Below are 18,755 nucleotides of genomic sequence, written 5' to 3'. Positions count from 1 at the left end.
AGTTGAGGTCTTTGGGTGGGAGCACACTCTGTCCGTCAGCCGCCAGTCGCTGTGGCACAAAGGCACCCATGGTGCCAGACCCATCCCTGCTGGCAGGGATCGTCTGAGCCAAGTCTCTTTCCTTCTCCGTGCTCCCACTAGGGAAGTTAAACGGGGAGATTTCTGGGCCTCTCTTTATCTATCAGGGCACGTCTGGCTTCCCTTCCCCTCGCTGATGAAGGAGCTCTGCTTTCTTGTGTCTCCCCTTGCAGTATTTCTATGAAGGGAATGACATCAGCGACCTGCCCGTGAACCTGTCCGTGGTGTGGAATGGAAACTTCGTCATCGACAACCCCCAGAACATCCAGGGTAAGCAGGCGGCATGATCTGTCTGCACAGTCCGCTCGCAAGCCTCCCACCCACCAGCCCCCACCTGGGGCTTGATTAGAGCCAGTACCTTAAAGGGGAAGCTCTTCATACCCATAGCCAGCCAGTCCCTTAAGAAAGATGCATTTGTTCCAGAAGCATGTCCTCTGCGGAGCACCACGCTCCAGGCCATGTGGTCAGCACAGATCCCAAGGTGTTAGCTGTTCCCAGATATTTGGCTGGCCCATGCAAAATAAGCCAGTGGGTCTCTGCCCGGTTCCTTGTGGGCAGGTGCCCTCATCATAAAAAACACCAATGCGTGGATGACCTGACACTCCTCTCCCCCTTGCAGCTCACCTGTACAAGTGCTCGGCCTTGCGTGAAAGCTGTGGCCTCTGCCTCAAGGCAGATCCGCGCTTCGAGTGTGGCTGGTGCGTGACGGAGAAGAGGTGCACCCTGCGGCAGCATTGCCCAGCCTACGAGAGCAGCTGGATGCACGCCAGCAACGGCAACAGCCGCTGTACAGACCCCAAGATCATCAAGGTATGTCTGGGATGGGGGGAAGACGGGCCTGTGTATGTGCACACGTGCTGAATGCAGTGCTGGAGAATACGCTGCAGGGGGCAGTTCAGCACTGGCCATGGCTGTGGTGGACTAGCATATTGAGTGCCTTTGGTGTGCATGGGCCTGTACAGATAATTATGGAGCCAAGCTTCCTCCCCTGAAGAGTTTAGAGTCTAAAGGAGATGGGTAGCATACAGGAACATGGCTGAGCAGGCAACACGGAGCTGGCAGCTCTCGGGCAGGGAAGATCTCCCAGGGAGCAGTTGTTCAGACACCAGGGTTTAATGTTCTCCCACCAGGTACAAGAGCAGAGAGTGTCGGAGTGGAGACTGAGGTTGAAGGGGGGTTTGGAGGGGGAGGCTGCGAGGAAGAGGGCGGATGTACCATTTCAACGGGTGGCTCGAGATATGGGGTAGAGTGTGAGAAGGAGGCAAAGGGAGTGTCAAGGAGACCAGAGCTGACAGAGTGCAGGGCTAGGAACATGAGGAGGGTGGCACAAAGGCAGAGTCCCTCTCTAGTTAGTTATATGCACTTACATATCTATTGTATCGCTCTCTCTCCTGCTTGGGTCTGGTGAGCACGTTCCCCTGGCTCCCTGCCCGCTCTGGGGATGTTTTGCCCTTGGCCATGCAGAATTCCCAGCAACACTAGTTGCTCTCCTGAGTGGGATCTCTCCGGTTCTCTCACGTCACTCTGTTCTGACATATTAAGCCTGAATTCCCTGTCTCACCTGTTGCTGCTGATCCCTTGACACCCATGGGGCTCAGGGCCAGCCTTCCCATGCAATGGGGGTGGGGAAGTCACATCTTTCTGTACAGAGGGGGAAGTGCACTTTAGTGGATTAGTGCAAGGGGCTGGGAGCCAGGACTCTGGGATTCTGTTCCTGGCTCCGGCACTAACTTGTGTGTGACCTTGGGCAAAGTCACACCCTGGCTCTGTGCCCTAGTTCCCCCGCTCTGTAAAATGGTAATAATGATTCCGCATAGTTAGTTAGTGAATTCTGGCCACGTGCTTTGAGATCCTCAGATGGCAGGCTCTTAGCCCTGGGCTGCACTTGAAATGAAGGTCGACATAGCTGTGTGCCTTCAGGGTGTGAAAAAGCCACTGAGTGATGCTGTCCTTACCCCCGAGGCAGAGAAAGCTGGGTCAGTGGACGAATGCTCCTGTTGATGTAGCTACTGTTGCTTGGGGAGGTGGTGTTCCTACAGCGACGGAAAACCCCCTTCCGTTGGTGCAGGCGGTACTATGTTCCAGCATGCTGCTGGCACGTAGCTATGCCACTATGATCCCGGTAGTGTAGATGTGGCCTTGGTATCATGGGTTGTTTGTTTATTATTCCCTCTCCCCAGTTTTGCAGACTAATAGCCTCTCTCTCTGTGCTTTCACGCTCAGAGGCTCCAACCTTCCTCACGTATTCCTAGGTTTTCTTGGATCCTGGTGTGGAATCCCAGGCAAGCCGTGGGTCTGGGTTCTTTCCCCTCTTTTCCCTGCCCCCCGGACAATGGTAGTTCATCATCTCTGGTCTGTGACAGCTTTTATGACCTTCAGTTAATAAGATTGTGTATATTAATGTTAACATGTCTGTTGGGCCAGGCTCCAAGTGCATTAAGAGGGATTGGTGGGTAATTCTATTTGATGTGTTCTATTTACCCACGGATTCCGGGCCAGGCAGGCCTTGACTGTGTTAATTACCGGAGTCTCAGCACAGTATCTAATCTATTTGGGTTCAGTGTCCTATCAGATGAAGGCTGGAAATGAGAGTTGTGTCTCTCCTGTTCCCCAAAGTCACTCAGCTCGGGCTGGTTATTGGCACTGAGGTGACTATTGCACTGGCCCTGCTGAGAAGTGTAATTCTATTGCAGGCACATGCCTGCCATTCACAGCAGTGGGTGGGAACCCTGCCCCGACAATGCCTGCTTGCCACCCATCCATTGAGATTTTGTTTCAAATTAATGATAAAAAATACTAGTGATTAAGAGCATTGAGCCATCCTATAGCAGAGATGGGCTGAGCTGCAGAGCCTAAGAGACGTTCTGCTCTGGGAGCTGGATTGGCCCATCACCTTCCACCCAGGGCCTGCAGCTGCAAGAACTTTATGGAAGGGGGTAAGGACCGTTATCCCTCATTTACAGAGGAGGAAACTGAGGCACAGAAAAGGGAAGTGACAAGGTCCTGCAGTGAGTCAGCTATGGAATTGGCAGAAGGGCTTCTAAGGCCATCCTCAGTTCTAACCACTAGACACACTGTTCCAGACTGCTTGCATGACCCACAAAAGGGTCCATATGACTCCCGTGTTCTAGGTATAGGAGTGTTTTCCTATCACCCCTTGTTGCCAAAGTTTAAATCACATAGGAACTGCCATGCTGGCTCTGAGCCGGGGGCCATCTGGTCCAGTGTCCTGTCTCCAGCAGTGCCCAGCACCATGCTTCAGAGGAAGGTGCAAGAAACTTCCTGGCCTCCAACAATGAGAGATTGGCTTAAACCCTGAAGCATGAGGTTTAATGGCTTTTCCAAAATGTCTGCTAGCATTAAAGCAGTTATAAGAACATAAGAACGGCCATACTGGGTCAGACCAAAGATCCATGTAGCCCAGTATCCTGTCTTCCGACAGTGGTCAATGCCAGGTGCCACAGAGGGAATGAACAGAACAGGTAATCATCAGGCGATCCATCCCCTGTCGCCCGTTGCCAGTTTCTGGCAAACGGAGGCTAGGGACATCATCCCTGTCCATCCTGGCTAATAGCCATTGATGGACCTATCCTCCATGAACTTATCTAGTTATTTTTTGAACCATGGTATAGACTTGGCATTCACAACATCCTCTGGCAAGGAGTTTCACAGATTGACTGTGTGTTGTGTGAAGAAATACTTCCTTTTGTTTGTTTTAAACCTGCTGCCTATTAATTTCATTTGGTGACCCCTAGTTCTTGTGTTATGAGAAAGAGTTAATAGTACTTCCTTATTTACCTTCTCCACACCAGTCATAATTTTATAGACCGTAATCATATCCCCCCTTTGTCGTCTCTTTTCCAAGCTGAAAAGTCCCAGTCTTGTTAGTCTCTCCTCATATAGAAGCGGATAGTAATCTCCCCAGTGAGACCTCCTGCGATGTCATGTTTGTAGAAACCAGTGGCCCTTCCAGTAAATAACCCCTTTGTTCTTCAAGGACCTGCCAGGGGAGAGACAACCCCCCCCCCCGAGAAATCCCACAATCCCATGGGCAAGTTTAGTCCCTTCCTCACAGCTGTTCTCTCCTGGTGACGGAAGGGGACTCAGAGGATTTAGTCAAGTAGTTTCTGCCCAAATCATCAGGGCTTTTAAAAAAAGAATTTTATACAATGTAATGTGACTAGAAAGATTTGTATGATTAATAAACATCAATGAAATCTTGCTTAGGGGGATGGGGAGAGCAGGGTCTGCTATCTGAGGCATTGGATAGTCCAACCTTACAGCCTTTGGCTAGAACCTAAGATCCGGACAGTGGAACTGGCTAAAAACAGAGTGATTCTGATTAGACAGCGGGGACCAAATTCATCAAGTGCCGAAGCAGGCGCATTTCCTGTTGAAGTCATCGGGAGATGCACCTGCTTGCATTAGGGCTGGGTTTGGCCTACAAAAGGTAACGGGCCCACTTAGCTTCACTGCCTCAGGCTGGGCAGGATGAGCAGGAAGGAAAAACAATGTAAAGACTATGAAGTCTGTGATCTACTCATTTTTAATGATCTGGGGGGCAGGGAGTGGAGAGATAGAAGAAGGAGCATTTCTGGGCATTGGGTGTTGAAACATGCCTTGCTCCCTGTCACCTCCCACACTCTACCTGCCTCATCAGCTAAAACAAACACACTGTTTCAGAGTAACAGCCGTGTTAGTCTGTATTCGCAAAAAGAAAAGGAGTACTTGTGGCACCTTAGAGACTAACCAATTTATTTGAGCATGAGCTTTCGTGAGCTACAGCTCACTTCATCGGATGCATACCATGGAAACTGCAGCAGACTTTATATACACACAGAGAATATAAAACAATACCTCCTCCCACCCCACTGTCCTGCTGGTAATAGCTTATCTAAAGTGATCATCAGGTTGGGCCATTTCCAGCACAAATCCAGGTTTTCTCACCCTCCACCCCCCCACACAAATTCACTGTCCTGCTGGTGATAGCCCATCCAAAGTGACAACTCTTTACACAATGTGCATGATAATCAAGTTGGGCCATTTCCTGTAAATCCTGGCCTGGAAATGCACCTCCTCATCCGTTCCAGCAGGAGTTCTCTTCCTGCCAGCTCAAGCTAATGTGCTGAGAGCTCTCCAGTCGAGCCCCTTTTCTGGGGTGTGGCAGCCAGGGAGGATCCCAGCATAGCCCTCTAGGGACGGGCACTTCAAAGGCCTGGCAGCTCTGTTCTAAGGTGACCTGGTAACTGATGCTTCTAGAATCACACAAGGCCAGGCTGATGCTGAGACGCCCACGCATGAGAACTCAGATGTCACAGGACCGGGAGTCATATTGGCTTTGCTGGCGAGCCATTTGGCCTTCATTTTCGAGCGTGCCCAGCTCGAGACAACTAGAGCCTGATTTTCAGGAAGTGGTGTGTTCCTGTCACTCCGGTTGAAGTCAGTCGGAGCAGCAGGTGCACACAACACCTGCAAATTAAGCCCAAGTTGTCCCATGTTGGGGCCCCAATAACTGAGGCACCCAGAATTAGCAGACCCTTCTGAAAATGTTCTGAGACCATGGTGTGCCTCAGTTTCCCCATGTGTAAAATGCAGCTACTGATAGTGACCTGCTTCTAAGGGGGTTAGGAAGCTTTGTTACTGTCTTTAAATGGTGGTGAGCTCCTTGGATTAGTAGGTGCTGGAAGGGCCAACGTGTTGATTATGTACTAGTAGCTAAAGGTCCTGCTGTCACATGGACGTAATTCATAGTCACGTGTGTAAAAAAGCCCAAAGTGGCTGAGAACTTAAAAACTGGATGGTAGCAAACCATGCATCCCAGTGATGATTGAACCTGGGGATATTCTAAACAAAAAGAGCTCTCAACCATTCTTGTAGCTGTATCCATCGCGTCATACTGACTCAACAGAGATTTTAGGTTTCAGAGTGAGACACACAGCGAGTTCCTGGAATTGTGGTATGTAGATTACTATTTGCCTGGGAGTCACTTTAGGGCTGAAATAACCCCAGTTCTGCTCTCCTCATGGTAAGTCTGCCATCCAGGAGACCAGCTGTCACCTTATTTTGAGCTATCTGAAGCCAGTTCTGCATATGAAGAGATACCTGTCCTGATCTCACGTGACCTCACATGGGCCCGATCCTGCTGCCGCTAAGTGAGTGGCCAAGTTCCCATTGGCTTCATTGTTGCCCCATCTCTCAGCCCCCCAGCATGAAACCAGTCACGCACCTGTGCAAACCTTCTCCCATCTCCTCTGCAAGCCCCACTCTGCGAGCAGTGCCCCGAGTTCATAGCATCAGGCTGTGTGGCTGGTACGCAGCCCCGGGCATCCCGGATGCGATGGGGTTGGGGGACCCTGCTTCTGATGTATCCCTGGCCAGGCGGAGAGGAGTGGTGGCTGGGGTCAGTGAAAGTTTGCTTGTTGAATTCAGTCCAGATGAGCGGAGGGAGTAAGCTGCACACGGGACAGGGGGAGCCTGTGAGATGGGAGGGGGCAGGGTGTGCTTAGGCACGGCATTACTGGGTGACATGCACTGTGTTAGTGAAAAAATAATGGGGGGGGCCTCACTCACTCACCCCATTGGCTCCAGAGCACCAGAATGCCGGGTGCATGACGGCTATGCCCACAGACTCCTGTGGCACTGTCCATCTCAGGAGCCCTGCGTGCTTAGCAAGCATGAATGGATTCAGCCTGTCAGCCCCCTTAAGTTGGGTCTGTATCGTTCTCCTTGTATTACAGATGGGGAAACTGAGGCACAGAGAGAGGCAGTGTCTTGCCCAGGGTCAGACAGTGAATCAGTGGCAGAGCTGGGATAGAACTAGCTCTCCTGACTCCGCTTCCGGTGCCGACACCATTAGACACTCAGTCTCCTTGTGGGGTCTGTGTGTGTGGAGTGGGGACACTGGAGCTTGATGTCTTTGCTTCACACCTCCGGGTGCCATGTAGTTCAGATCTCCATGGAAGTCGCAAACCCAAGTGAGTTTGATGTCTCCTTCACCAGTGGGCATCAATCCATGCACAGTGCAAAGTACCCCATGCTTCTGGCACGCTTAGCAACCCCTGTTGCAGAGAGGTTCTGGGTTAAGTAGCAGTAGATGCAGCCGGTCAGGATGAAGGGGTGTTGACAGAGATGTGCTGAGCGGGGCAGGGATCTGGGGTAGCGGGGATTGTTGTGAGTCAGAGTGAGGTGCATTGGCAGAGTGGTGGGTGGGCCCCAGGGTCTGCTGGGGTAACGGGGTGCTGCAGGTCAGGATAGAGTGACACGCTGAGAAGGGAATGGGAGCCAGGAGTGAAATACTAGGAGCGCTGCAGGTGAGAAGTGAGGTGCCTTGGCAGAGCTATGTTAGGAAAAAGCTTGCCCATCACTTGCCCTGTCAGCCTGTCATTTCATGAGCCCTAATTTTGCCTAAAATTGCAAAGGGGGACGGCCCTGTGAGTTCAGAGAGGTCAAGGAATAAATTTGCCAAGTGTCTGGAAGGTGAAACGCTGCAGGGTCATAAACCTGAAAGTGCTTTTCAAGCCACGAGGGCTGTTTGCGTTGAATGGCAGCCAACCCAGCTGCTACTGCCTGCACTTCTGCCATCGGCCAAGACTCTGTGTGCCGGAAGTGGGCTCTCCCCGGCCTGTTCTGCCTGGTGGGAGCAGCAATCGTGCAGGCCAGTGGATTGTAGCTTTCTCTGCTTCCCTCTCGCAAGAGTGGAATGTGCTGCTACAGCTTCTAGAACAGCCTGGATTCCTGACTGAGCTGGAGCTCCCAAGGGATGGGCTTGTAACAAGGCCTCCTCGCCCTCAGGCCAAGCTAGTCACAGGTGGGGCTGCGCACTGCCAGGCTGCTGGGGTGTTGGCTCAGCTGGGTAGGTGGAAGAGATGGGGATGTTCTGTATGGGAAACTCAGCTGTGGCTAACAGGGATCCCCTTGTCAAACATCTTTTGTGCAGATGACTCCACTGTGCAGATCCAGAGGAAGAACCCATGTGCCGGTGCTGTTCTGGGAAGCTTTAAAAATACCCCGCCCTAGACTAGAACTCCTCTCAGGGGCAGAGGGGTAACCGGTGAAGCCAGGATTCTCAAAAGGAGTCTGCACCTGCAGCTGGGGCCAGAGATCCCAAAGAGCTCAGCTCCCGTTTGGTACTTAAATAAGGGGCTTTGGAAAAACTGGCTCCAACTGGGCATGCTGAGCATGTTGAAATCTGGCCCTTAACATTCCCCTTCGTGTTGCCCAGCCCTCTGCTGAGGAGGGGGCTCACTGCACCCATAGGCTGGCTGTTCTCTAAACATGGGCCCTGACTTTGGGGGGTTTCCTCAGGGACTGAGTGTCTGACTGAGGAATTCGGGCTTCCGCCTTTCACGCTGAATGCATCAGACGTGGCATGGGCTGGCTACAAGCTGCGTCCAATTAGCTGCCGCTGTCTGGTCCTGATATCAGTCTCTCTGTCCCTAAATCATTAAAAATAAATTAAGAAATTGCCACTCTAGTTTTAGGTCCTGCATAAATAAATCAATCAGCAATCATCATCTGCCCTTGCAGCGTATGCTCATCTTTGTTCGGGCCTGTGGTTAGAGGGGGGGATCACTGGTGATTGTTTGGTTGTGTTCAGCCGCTGCGCTTATTGTAGGTCCTACAGTTATACAAAGCTGTGGGTACTGCACAGTGACGGTGGAGCGTGCCTGTGCACAGAAATGCTGCAATTATTTAACACAGACCTCCCCCACAATATAAAGCAGAGCTAGAATCGAGCTTTTCGGGGACTGGGAGCGCAGTTAGGAGAGCCCCCATGCTGCACTCAGTGACTCCTGCGCTGAGAGGACATCCAGCCTGAGGAAGATGCAAGCAGCTGTCCGGGGATGAGAGCATGGGGCAGAGGGATCCCAGAGGGGACATCTCTCTGTGTCTGGTATTGGGGGACCCAGTCATTGTGTAGCAACGCTGCATCGCAATGTCTGGCCCCATGTGGTCACGTACTGTTGTTTTGTGCTGACACAGCATTGTGATGGGAAGAGGTGAGGGGATGCTGTACTGCTGCAGCCAGCATAGCCCGGGCAGCCTCTCCCCAGGGGCAGCTGTCTCCTAGATGAGAGATGGTGACCCTGACACTGGATGTGAGTGATTCTGTGCTCCCAGCATCTCTGCAAACAGATCCTCTTTCTCTAGCCTGACGAGCAGGGGCCTTCCAAGCTGGCATGCACATAAGTGCTTAGTACAAGAGGGGACCCAGTACGGAACTGAGCTGGGCTGTCCCCTTAGGAATGATTTACCAGCCAGCAGGCCTGCCCTGCACCCTGTTCTCTGCCACTGGCAGCCCCTGCACCCGCTCTGGCTGGCAGGTCCGAGGAGCAAGCACTCATCTTGCGCTCAGAGGAGCCAGTTGCTGGTTTATGTAAAAGGACCCTGTGAAACCAATTAGCAGAAGAGCAATGTTGTTTGTCAGGGCTGGAGCCGGGGTGGGTGGGAACTTGGGGGTGGGAAGTTTGGGAGAGCAGCTCTCCCTCCCATGTGTCTTGTTTAGCTGTGACCTACCCGCGCAGCAGTGCGAGCGGTGTCATCTCTTTCCCGGGGTTGTTGCTCCCCCCCTGCACGGTCCTTGTCAGTTTCACCACATAGGAGGAGGAATCTAACACGCTGGGGCAGCTTTTAACACTAATTTAAAAATGCCGAACAAACAGTCGTTTCTCGCCAACCACCCCAGCAGAGCCCAATTTAGGGGAGAACAAATCTGATCGCCTGCTGCAGCTACCTTAATGAGTCCTGATCCGGGACTTTAGCAGAGGGCTGGATTGAATTTAGGCAAACAACAAAACCCCAAAGCCCAGATTGGTTTTACTGTTGTATAAATTCCGGCTCATGGTGTGTGATTGCCCTGAGCCTGCTGTGAGTTAACGTGCGGCGCGGCCTGTGAGTCAGAGTGCAGGAATGGGAGCCAGGACTCCTGGGTTTTGTCACCAGCTCTACCACTGACCTGAAGCAAGCCTGTGCCCCGGTGGGGGGTGATTAGTTAGGACTTGTTCTGAACAGCATCATTAGTTGTACACGGAGATGTTTACAGAGCACTTTGAAGATGAGATGCAACTGTGCAAATGCTAGGTGATGATAAGTAACCCTACAGTGGCCATTGCTGTGGCGAGGAACTAGATTGCCGTACTGAAGTTGCTCCTAGATTGGTACAGTTCCTCGCGGCTGGGATGCATTGAGGCAGGGCTGGCTACTGCTTGGTTCTCTTCCTTCCCTGTGCTCCTCTCTGCTCTGGTCCCTGGCTGGGGAGAAGTTGTGTCTAGCAAATGGATGCCCACCGCTGGGAGAGGGATATCCCCAGCTGATAAAGCATCCAAGACCCAAGGTTACAGCAGGCCAGGTTTGCCATGAATGCAGATAGCCTAGGCCAGCTTGGCTTTGCAGCAGTCCCATAGAGAGCTGGTATGGGCTTTGGGGCGAGGCGGGAGGAAAGGGCCAGCCATGACTTCGATCAGGAAATTCACTGAAAGGAAGGCGCTGGCTCCGGCACTGAGGCCTTCTCCATAGCAACCTGGGGCTGTCAAGGACAGCGCCACGATCTCTCCCAGCGCTCCCCGCTGTGGTGTGGGAAGGTCAAATGCGTGCTCTTGGGTCAAGGTGCTGTCCCTGTATGAACGCGCCAGCTTGCTCCCCACTGGCATCATTCTAATAATCCACTGCCCATGGGCATTGCCGGGGCAGCCTCCTCCTGCCCCCCCGTTCCCCAGGCTCCGTGTTGCCAATGACCCAGCCCCTGGCATGGGAGCACAGTGCTCTCCCATTAATTCTGTTTAGTGCCTGCAGGTGTGTGCTGAGCGCTGGGGCCAGTGAAATCTGGTGTAAAATTGCTCATAATTACCTTGTTAGCAGCAGTGGCGGGCCTGCGCCTCTTTGCTCATCCGTCATCGTGCCGGCTTTTGTCAGGCCACACCTGTCTGCTTTATTGGGAATCATCCTGCTAAATGAGGCGCGTCTCAAAGTTGGGACCTCCCTTCTCTCCCCAGCTGGCACCAGCTCAGGCTTTGTTTGTTGAGAGGGGTGGCAGTGGGGAAGGGGTTAGCGTCCATCGCCTTTGGGGCAGCAGCCTCCCTGCAGGGCTTCTGTTGATCTTGCCAGGGCAGCAGGAGTATAGTGGAGCTGGTCCTCTGGCCGGGTGTGGTCCTGATTCCAGAGAGTTCGTGATCTGCCTGAAGGCCAGGCAGGCCTGCCTCTTCCATGGCTGTCCCTGTGGCTGGGCCTGTGCTTATGCATCAGCAGGCACTTGTGGGCGTGTGCAGAGTTCCTGTGAGTTAGAGGGGGTGGCTCAGTGCCTTGAAAGACCCAGATTCCTTGGAGCCACACATTCAGATCCCAGCAGGGTGGACTCCACTGCTCCGCCACCTGAGGCAGATAACCGAAGTGCCAGGCAGCTTACCGTCTGTGGGGCTTTCGGGGGAGCCCAGGCCTGTTCTGCTCTGTGTGGGCAGTAAGAATCCCTGGGCCCTTATCATAGCCCAAAGTGTTTGCCCGTGTACCCTTGGCCAGAGTGCTCTCTCCCTGTCCTCTTGCTGCCTCCAAGTCAAGCTTTGCTTTGCTCTCTCTCAGCTGTCACCTGAGACGGGCCCCAGGCAGGGAGGGACCCGTCTGACCATCACCGGAGAGAACCTAGGCCTGAAGTTTGAGGATGTGCGCTTGGGAGTGCGGGTCGGCAAAGTGATGTGCATTCCCATCGAGAGCGAGTACATCAGCGCTGAGCAGTAAGTGCCCAACTGGCAGGGGGCGGTCAGATACCCTGGTCTGGTAGCCAGAGATGGCGCCCCACATCCCCACTCCAGGTTGGAGGGGTTCACGTGTTCTGAGTGGGAGCGCTCACCCTCGCTGCTGTGAGCTGGTGTTAACACTGGGGCACTGAGCTGGAGCAGAGAGGGGCAAAGCCCATGCACAGCCAGTGCAGAGAGATGGCAGCTGCAAACCCACCCAGCCTGCAGGCCACGCTGGCCAGTTCTAGACTGGCCCTAGTGTCCCCTGCTGCCTTCCTCACCTAGAGCTGTGATCTCGATCAGCGGAGAGCTGTCGACCCCACTCTGACACCCGCTGCTGTCTGAGCACGTCCAGCCTCGCAGTTGGCTGGGAGCAGGGCTGGAAAGGGCAGTTAAGCAGCGAGGTTGAGCATTAGCTCTCCCTGATAACTGGTTCACCACCACAGCAAGTCATCAGGGAAACGGGCCTGCCTGTGTCCTGGGGCATCTAAACCCTGACACAGTCTCTTGGTGAGAACAGCTCTTCTGGTCCCATGAGCCCCCAGGCCTGTCCCTGGGCTGGGTGGCAGTGAAGGGCTAACCTGAACAGTCGGAGAGAGCCAGCGGACGGCTCTGCTTGCTGTGGACAGAGGCGACGAGGGGACATGGGCTCTCTGGGGAAGATCTCCACATGTCCTTGTGCTCACATGGAGCTCCTTGGCAGCCAGGAGGTCTACTCCATTGACAGCTGATCAGTGCTGGACTGTCCCTTCCCTTCCCCTCCAAGCACATACTGCTGGGAGCCGTAACTTCCTGCTTCTCCATGGACTGAATCGTGTGAATCATAACAGCCTATCAGAATACAGGGCCAAGTGGCAAGGAAAGAGCTGTGCAAAATTAGTCATGACCCTCTAGTCAAGCTAGACTAGACTAGTCTAGTCTAGTCTAGCTACCATGGCAGCTGCTCTTCCAGGAGACATGCACACCCAGCCCAGCCAGCCCTCGGCTCCCCAACCCCTCTGCTCCAGGGCATCCATGTGTAGCTCTGCGGAGCAGCCCCACCATGGGAAATGCGCTAAGACCTCCTTTCCTGCTTCCCCTAGAATTGTGTGTGAGATCGGAGACGCCAGCCCAGGCCGAGCGCACGATGCCCGTGTGGAGGTGTGCATCAGGGACTGCTCCCCCAGCTACAGGGCCACATCCCCCAAAAGCTTCACGTTTGTGGTAAGGTTATACAGTATTATCCACCACTCTCTCCTTCTGGCTGCCAGCATGTCTGCCTCCCCTTGCCCTGTAGTTACCAATGCCCCTCCCTCCCAGGGGCACCAGAGCCCATAGAAGTAAATCTCTGGGGAGTGGGGAGGAGGGGTGGACATGGGGGAATTATGTAATCATCTTCCCAGTTTGAAGCCTGCAGTGAGCCCACCTTGGTTTACAACCTTGTCAGTTCTCCCAAGCTAAGTAGGGATGGGCTGGTTCTGGACTTGGGTGGGAGACCTAGGAAGACCCAGACACTCCGGGAAGCAGAGCCGGTAATTCCAGACACAATGCGTCTTGCTCTGAGTTGACACTTTGCTGCTTGGAAGCACCGTTTTTCAGCTGGAAAGAAAAAACAGGTTCCTTTCTGCTGGTCACTCTAGATCCCAGGGTGTTCTTGGCAAGAGTTGGGTGTCCTGGTCAAAACTCGGCTACCTGCTCTGCCTCTCTAAAACCTCTGCAGTTTCAGCGGGGTATGGGATCCCTCAAGACACCTGCCCTAAACTTCAGTGCGTTGTTGCTGTCCGACAGCTACTTCCCACCTCCTACACATCTTGCTCTGATAGCAGCTGCCCCCTTCGCCCTCAGCTTCTGGCTTTGCACGTTGTCATTTGCTGCTCACGCTTGAATTGCTGGATTTGTTGCTTTCTCTTGACAGACGCCCACTTTCTACCGTGTGACTCCGGCTCGGGGTCCCCTCTCTGGGGGCACCTGGATTAGCATTGAGGGCAACCACCTCAATGCGGGCAGTGATGTCACAGTGACCATCGGGGGACGACAGTGTGTCTTTTCTTGGTAGGGTTCCATGGACAGGGGATCGCTGGGGCGGGCTGAAGAATCAGGTATGATCCCTGGGCTGTGCGGAGAGGATGGGGAGTGGACCCACAGCCATGTCTGGGGTGTAACGAAGTTCTGGAGTGAGGTGCCTTTGCCAGGTTCCTGTAGAATTTCTCCCTTGAAATCCTGGCTTTTGTATTTCCAAGGATCCTGAAAGAGACCAAAGAATGAGGATTTTGTCTCTAAAATCACAAAGCCCTGAGGCATGAAGTGGATAATTTTTAGATTAGGGATGATAATGGAGCGGCTCTTTAAATATTTTCCTGTGGTAATTACTGGTTATCAACCCTAATCGCTGCTGTTTGCAGCAGTCGCGCGTTGGGGAACGGTCGGGAGCTGTGCTGGCTTCTCCTGCTGCCTTTTGTTTTATTTTTCTCTCTGTTAACTGACAATTTCACCAGCACTTCCCCGGGGGAAGGCAGGGAGATGGGTAGAGACAGAGGGCAGTGCCTCGGGAGCTGTTTCCACTGGGCTTGCCCAAGGCTGGTGGGACCAGAAGATGTGTCGGCAGGTTCCAAAGTGCACCCCAGCTGGAGGCTGTGGCTGGAACTGAGGAGGGCTTGCATTGATGAGGCTGTCCTGGACACCCCACAGAGCTCCCTCTCTGATTGCCAGAAACTCCCCAGCCCAGATGTCCCGTGGCTTATGGTGAAGTTGTGTTTTGAACTGACAAGGGGGTGCTCTCCAACACTGTTGTGGCACCTGCACAACTGGGCTGGTGGCTTTCTGTGTCCCGCCTCTATCACTGACTGCTGTACCCACCTCTGGGGTAGGAGGAGGTGGAGGGTGCCCGCGAGGGCTGGTAACCATGAAATAGAGTCTGACGCTCAAGGTGCAGCCCGGGGGGAGATGCTGTCCTGCCCCTCCCCATAGCCAGAGATGCTCAGAGCCTCCTCAGTATCTGATGGCTCTTCTGCCTTGTCCCCAGGAGGAACGCCCGGGAGATCCGGTGCCGGACGCCACCAGGCCAGAGCCCTGGTGGGTCACCCATCCTCATCAATATCAACCGGGCTGAGCTGAGCAACCCCGATGTGAAGTACAATTACACAGAGGACCCCACCATCCAGAAGATAGACCCAGAGTGGAGCATCAACAGGTAAATCTGCAGGGGTCAGGGAGCCTCATGCTCACCAGGGTGGACTGAGGGGGAAGGAGGAGTTACCCATGAGCCCTAGCAGGTGTGAGCATATGCTGAGTATACAAGAGAGGTGGGGCCCTAGCACAGCTCTTCTGAGCAGGGATTGTGCCTCTGATATGTCTGTACAGCGCCTCATAGACCTGGGCTCCCATCCTGACCAGGGCCTCTGGGCGCTGCCGCAGTAGGCCATTGGAGGGCTGGATACTGGACACGCTCCAGAGCACTGGGAGGAAAGCAGGAGTAGCCAGGGGTGCCCGGTGTGGTACCTGGTCTCAGCGCACTCCTGGGATTGCAGCGCTTAGACTGGCAGGGAGCGGAAGAGGAAAGGGCTTTCAGCCTGGCATTTGGCTGCAGGGAATAACATGAAAGTATTTCTGAAGGGTTTACATGTGCTGTTAAAAAGCTTGAATTGGCTGGAGCAGAAGGTAAGGACTTGATTAAACTGCACATGCCATCGGCCCTCCTGGAGCCTGGCTGTGAAATAGGCTCCCCAAAAGGCCTGGGTGGAAGCCCTGCTGCTCTGGGGCATTTCAAGCAAAGACCCAGAGAACGCTCTGTCTGGCCCCCGGAACATACTTGGGTGGACTCTCCTGGGGCTTTTCCATTTCTGACTCCCACACTCCTCTGGGTCTCACTGGATGGCTAAGGGAGGTTGCCAGTCGGAATGTACCCTGGACGTTCTCAGCTGCTGCCGCTTCGGGGACCTGTGTTGAGACGGGGTGGGAGGGTCTCGCTCCTTGGTAGGCAGGTGTACATGTTCCAGAACCCACCCCCAATCGGCTCCATGGTGGCAGCCTCAGCAGAGAGGCCAAGGCTTGAGTGTGCCCCTGGAGACTGAACTTCCCACACATCCCAGAGGTCTGTGGCGGAGGGAAGCTTGCCCTATGGCAGCCTGCTGTAGCTGGTTTGTGAGCTTGCAGAGATCTGCAGTCGCCAGGACTGCAAACCCAGGACCTTCCAGCAGCATGAAGCCGATAGGCACAGCAGAAAACTTGCCCAAAGCAGCCAGGCTCTGTGCTGTGCTCTCGGTGCTCCGCTTGCCCGGAGGTGGCAATTGGTAAGTGCTATGGGAGTGGTCCACAGGGGCGATGTTGTTTCAAATGGAAGCCTCTGGCCGATCTGCCGAGGCGGCTGAAGGTGGAAGTCAGCTGGTCCTGCTGCATGGACAGAAGCCAGCGTGGCACCATTGGCCCGTGCTGGTGGGTTGTTTGGATGTGTCCAGACTGGAATTGGGAGGGACAACCCCATATTCCAGTTTTACAAGCGAGTCTCTAGGGCTTCATGTTACATACAGGATGGGACAGGTTCCAAGATAAGCAGCGATGGCATGTGCCCACCTTCACCAATGCCTGGGTACCCTGTGCCAGAGTAGCCTCTCCTAACTCCTTCCTCTCTGCGCCTCCTAGCGGTGGGACGTTGCTGACTGTGACAGGCACCAACCTGGCCACCATCAAAGAGCCTAGGATCCGTGCCAAGTACAGCAGCGCTGAGAGGGAGAACGTAAGTAGATCTCTGGCTGTCTGGGGAGGCCCCATGCCTGGTTGGGGAAGGGAGGGCAAGGAGTCCTATCTCATTGCTTCCATGCAGGACACCAGTGAAAAGCATGTCCTGCCACCTCCCCTGTGTACCTCTGTGACCTTGATGGTCTCAGTCATTAGAAGAGAGACACCAAGCCAGTTGGGTCTCACCTGGGGAGGGCCCAAAACAGGTCTGTCACTGGTGGGGGAGAAGGAGAGGAGTGGGGAACTGGATGCTGTTTCGTGAAAGTGCTTTGGAAGAAGAAATAGTACTGACTCAGGGACAGCAAAGCTCTAGTCCCTGGCAGTCTCTCCTTACATCCACTCTCTGAAAATCAGGCCCCATGCATACAGGGGTCTCCTCACCCCGCACTGAAATGCAGCCACTTCTGGGATGGAACATGAGGTGTTTGCATAGCAACACTACACTACAGTCTAGGACAGGGAGTGGAGAAGAATCCGGTATCCCGCTGGCAGTTCGGGGGGAACTGACAGGCAGTGCCCAAGTGGTGAGGGAAGATATAGGGGCTCCACTTTATATCCCTTTTCCCTTGGGAGCAGTGAGAAGATGGGATTATGGATGGGGTGTGGCCCAGCACCAGCTGTTGTGCAAAACGCCTCTGGATTTTGACTGGCCACAAGTGCTCAGTACTTTGGTTTTGCATCTCCGTTATAAGGGCTTCCAACAGCACAGCACCTCTTAGGTTCGGGAGTGATTTGGAGGGAAGAGTGCCCCCTTACAGATTCAGCACAACTACTTCTTGCAGGGGGTCTCCCCTCCTGGGACTGACTACTCTTGAGCCAACTTAGCTTGTGAGACCAGACCGTATCACAGCCTGAGATGGTGGGAGACTGGTCTGATCAGCCTTGGTGCCTTGTCTCCTCTGTAGAACTGCACCGTCTACAACGACACCACCATACTGTGCTACGCTCCATCCATCGACAACCCGTCCCGGAGCCCCCCTGAGATCGGTGACCGCCCAGATGAGATTGGCTTTGTCATGGATAATGTCCAGGCGCTGCTGATTGTTAATACCACCAACTTCGTCTATTATCCAGACCCCGTCTTCGAGCCCCTCAGCCCCTCTGGCATGCTGGAGCTCAAGCCCAGCTCTCCCCTTATCCTCAAGGTAAGCCCCCCACAGCTCTTCTCCACCATTGCCTGTGCTGCCCTATTGCAGCCCCAGATCTCTGGCTTCCTTTTCCGCCCTGGGCCAGCTGCATTTCCCCACTGCACCTGTACAGCAGGTCAGAGAATTCAAACAGGGATGGGATGGACCAGTTCAGTTCAGAGCTGCTGGCCCAGCAGCTGGTCTCTTGGGGGTTAAATGGATGGTGCCGGCCAGGTAAGTGGGGGAAGGGGGGTATTCCCTGCCCTGCAATGGGAGAGCCATCGAACCCCATTGTGTCCTTACAGACCCTCTGCCTGCAGGACAGGTGGGACTTTCTGGCTCTTGGTAAAGGCCGATGAAGTGGGGTTGTGCGTGCCGGAGGTAGGCAAAGGAGTGTATTCCACGGAGATGGAAATCAGGGGGGTCTCAACCTTTTCCAAACTGCTTCCCTCCCCTCAGCAGTATGGGAAGGGCAGGGTGGTTGGGACCCCTTGGCACCAGGGGGTGGTGCTCCCCAGATTACGAAGCCCCAGTTTAAATATCCCCATGGGGCGAGTGGGTATGTGGCACCTTAGAGCCTTGCAGAAGGGCCGTGGAGTGTTTGAGACGAGGGCACTCCCTGGTTAACCGTGTGTCTCCATGGGTGGGAGGGGCGTCCCTCCTCTCAGAGCTCAGGGACAAAGTCATCCCTGAGGTAACTGCACTGCAATCAGGGAGCGTGCCCCCTGAGTTTGGCCCATTCTGGGTGCATCTTCTTTGTATTTCCCTGGCTCAGATTCCCACTCCTCCTTCACTTCTTGTTGGACCTTTATCAAGGACTAAGGGGGAGCAGAAGGATCCCTGCAGCCTCCTGCTCTCCCTGGGGTTAGAAGGCTGAGGGAGAGAATTTGCTTGGTGATGGGAGAATCCATCTGCGGGAGAGCTAATGATCTCACTCCTTGTTCCCTTAAAGGGCCGGAACCTGCTCCCGCCGGCTGCTGGTAACTCCCGGCTGAACTACACGGTGCTGATTGGTGACACTCCCTGCGCCCTGACAGTCTCCGAGACCCAGCTCTTGTGCGAGTCGCCGAACCTCACGGGACAGCACAAAGTCACGGTAATGCTAACCACC

The 18,755-nt window shown here is 54.1% G+C and overlaps 1 protein-coding gene across 3 annotated transcripts in view; it reads left to right on the top strand.

Annotated features, from left to right (window-relative positions):
• PLXNA1 (plexin A1) overlaps window positions 1-18,755 on the top strand; it is a 267,177-nt gene that overhangs the window by 191,347 nt on the left and 57,075 nt on the right. For all 3 annotated transcript variants that reach the window (XM_073351345.1, XM_073351346.1, XM_073351347.2), the window contains 9 exons: window positions 252-348; window positions 698-888; window positions 11,650-11,801; window positions 12,887-13,007; window positions 13,699-13,835; window positions 14,806-14,973; window positions 16,422-16,515; window positions 17,423-17,662; window positions 18,597-18,740. In XM_073351345.1, coding sequence (XP_073207446.1) covers window positions 252-348; window positions 698-888; window positions 11,650-11,801; window positions 12,887-13,007; window positions 13,699-13,835; window positions 14,806-14,973; window positions 16,422-16,515; window positions 17,423-17,662; window positions 18,597-18,740 — 1,344 coding nt within the window. The remainder of the gene's footprint in view (window positions 1-251; window positions 349-697; window positions 889-11,649; window positions 11,802-12,886; window positions 13,008-13,698; window positions 13,836-14,805; window positions 14,974-16,421; window positions 16,516-17,422; window positions 17,663-18,596; window positions 18,741-18,755) is intronic.

The sequence above is a fragment of the Lepidochelys kempii genome, chromosome 7, assembly GCF_965140285.1.
Source record: "Lepidochelys kempii isolate rLepKem1 chromosome 7, rLepKem1.hap1, whole genome shotgun sequence".
NCBI classification, from domain to species: Eukaryota; Metazoa; Chordata; order Testudines; family Cheloniidae; genus Lepidochelys; species Lepidochelys kempii.
Note: the sequence above shows the minus strand (reverse complement) of the source record. Positions and strands in the feature narration are given on the sequence as shown.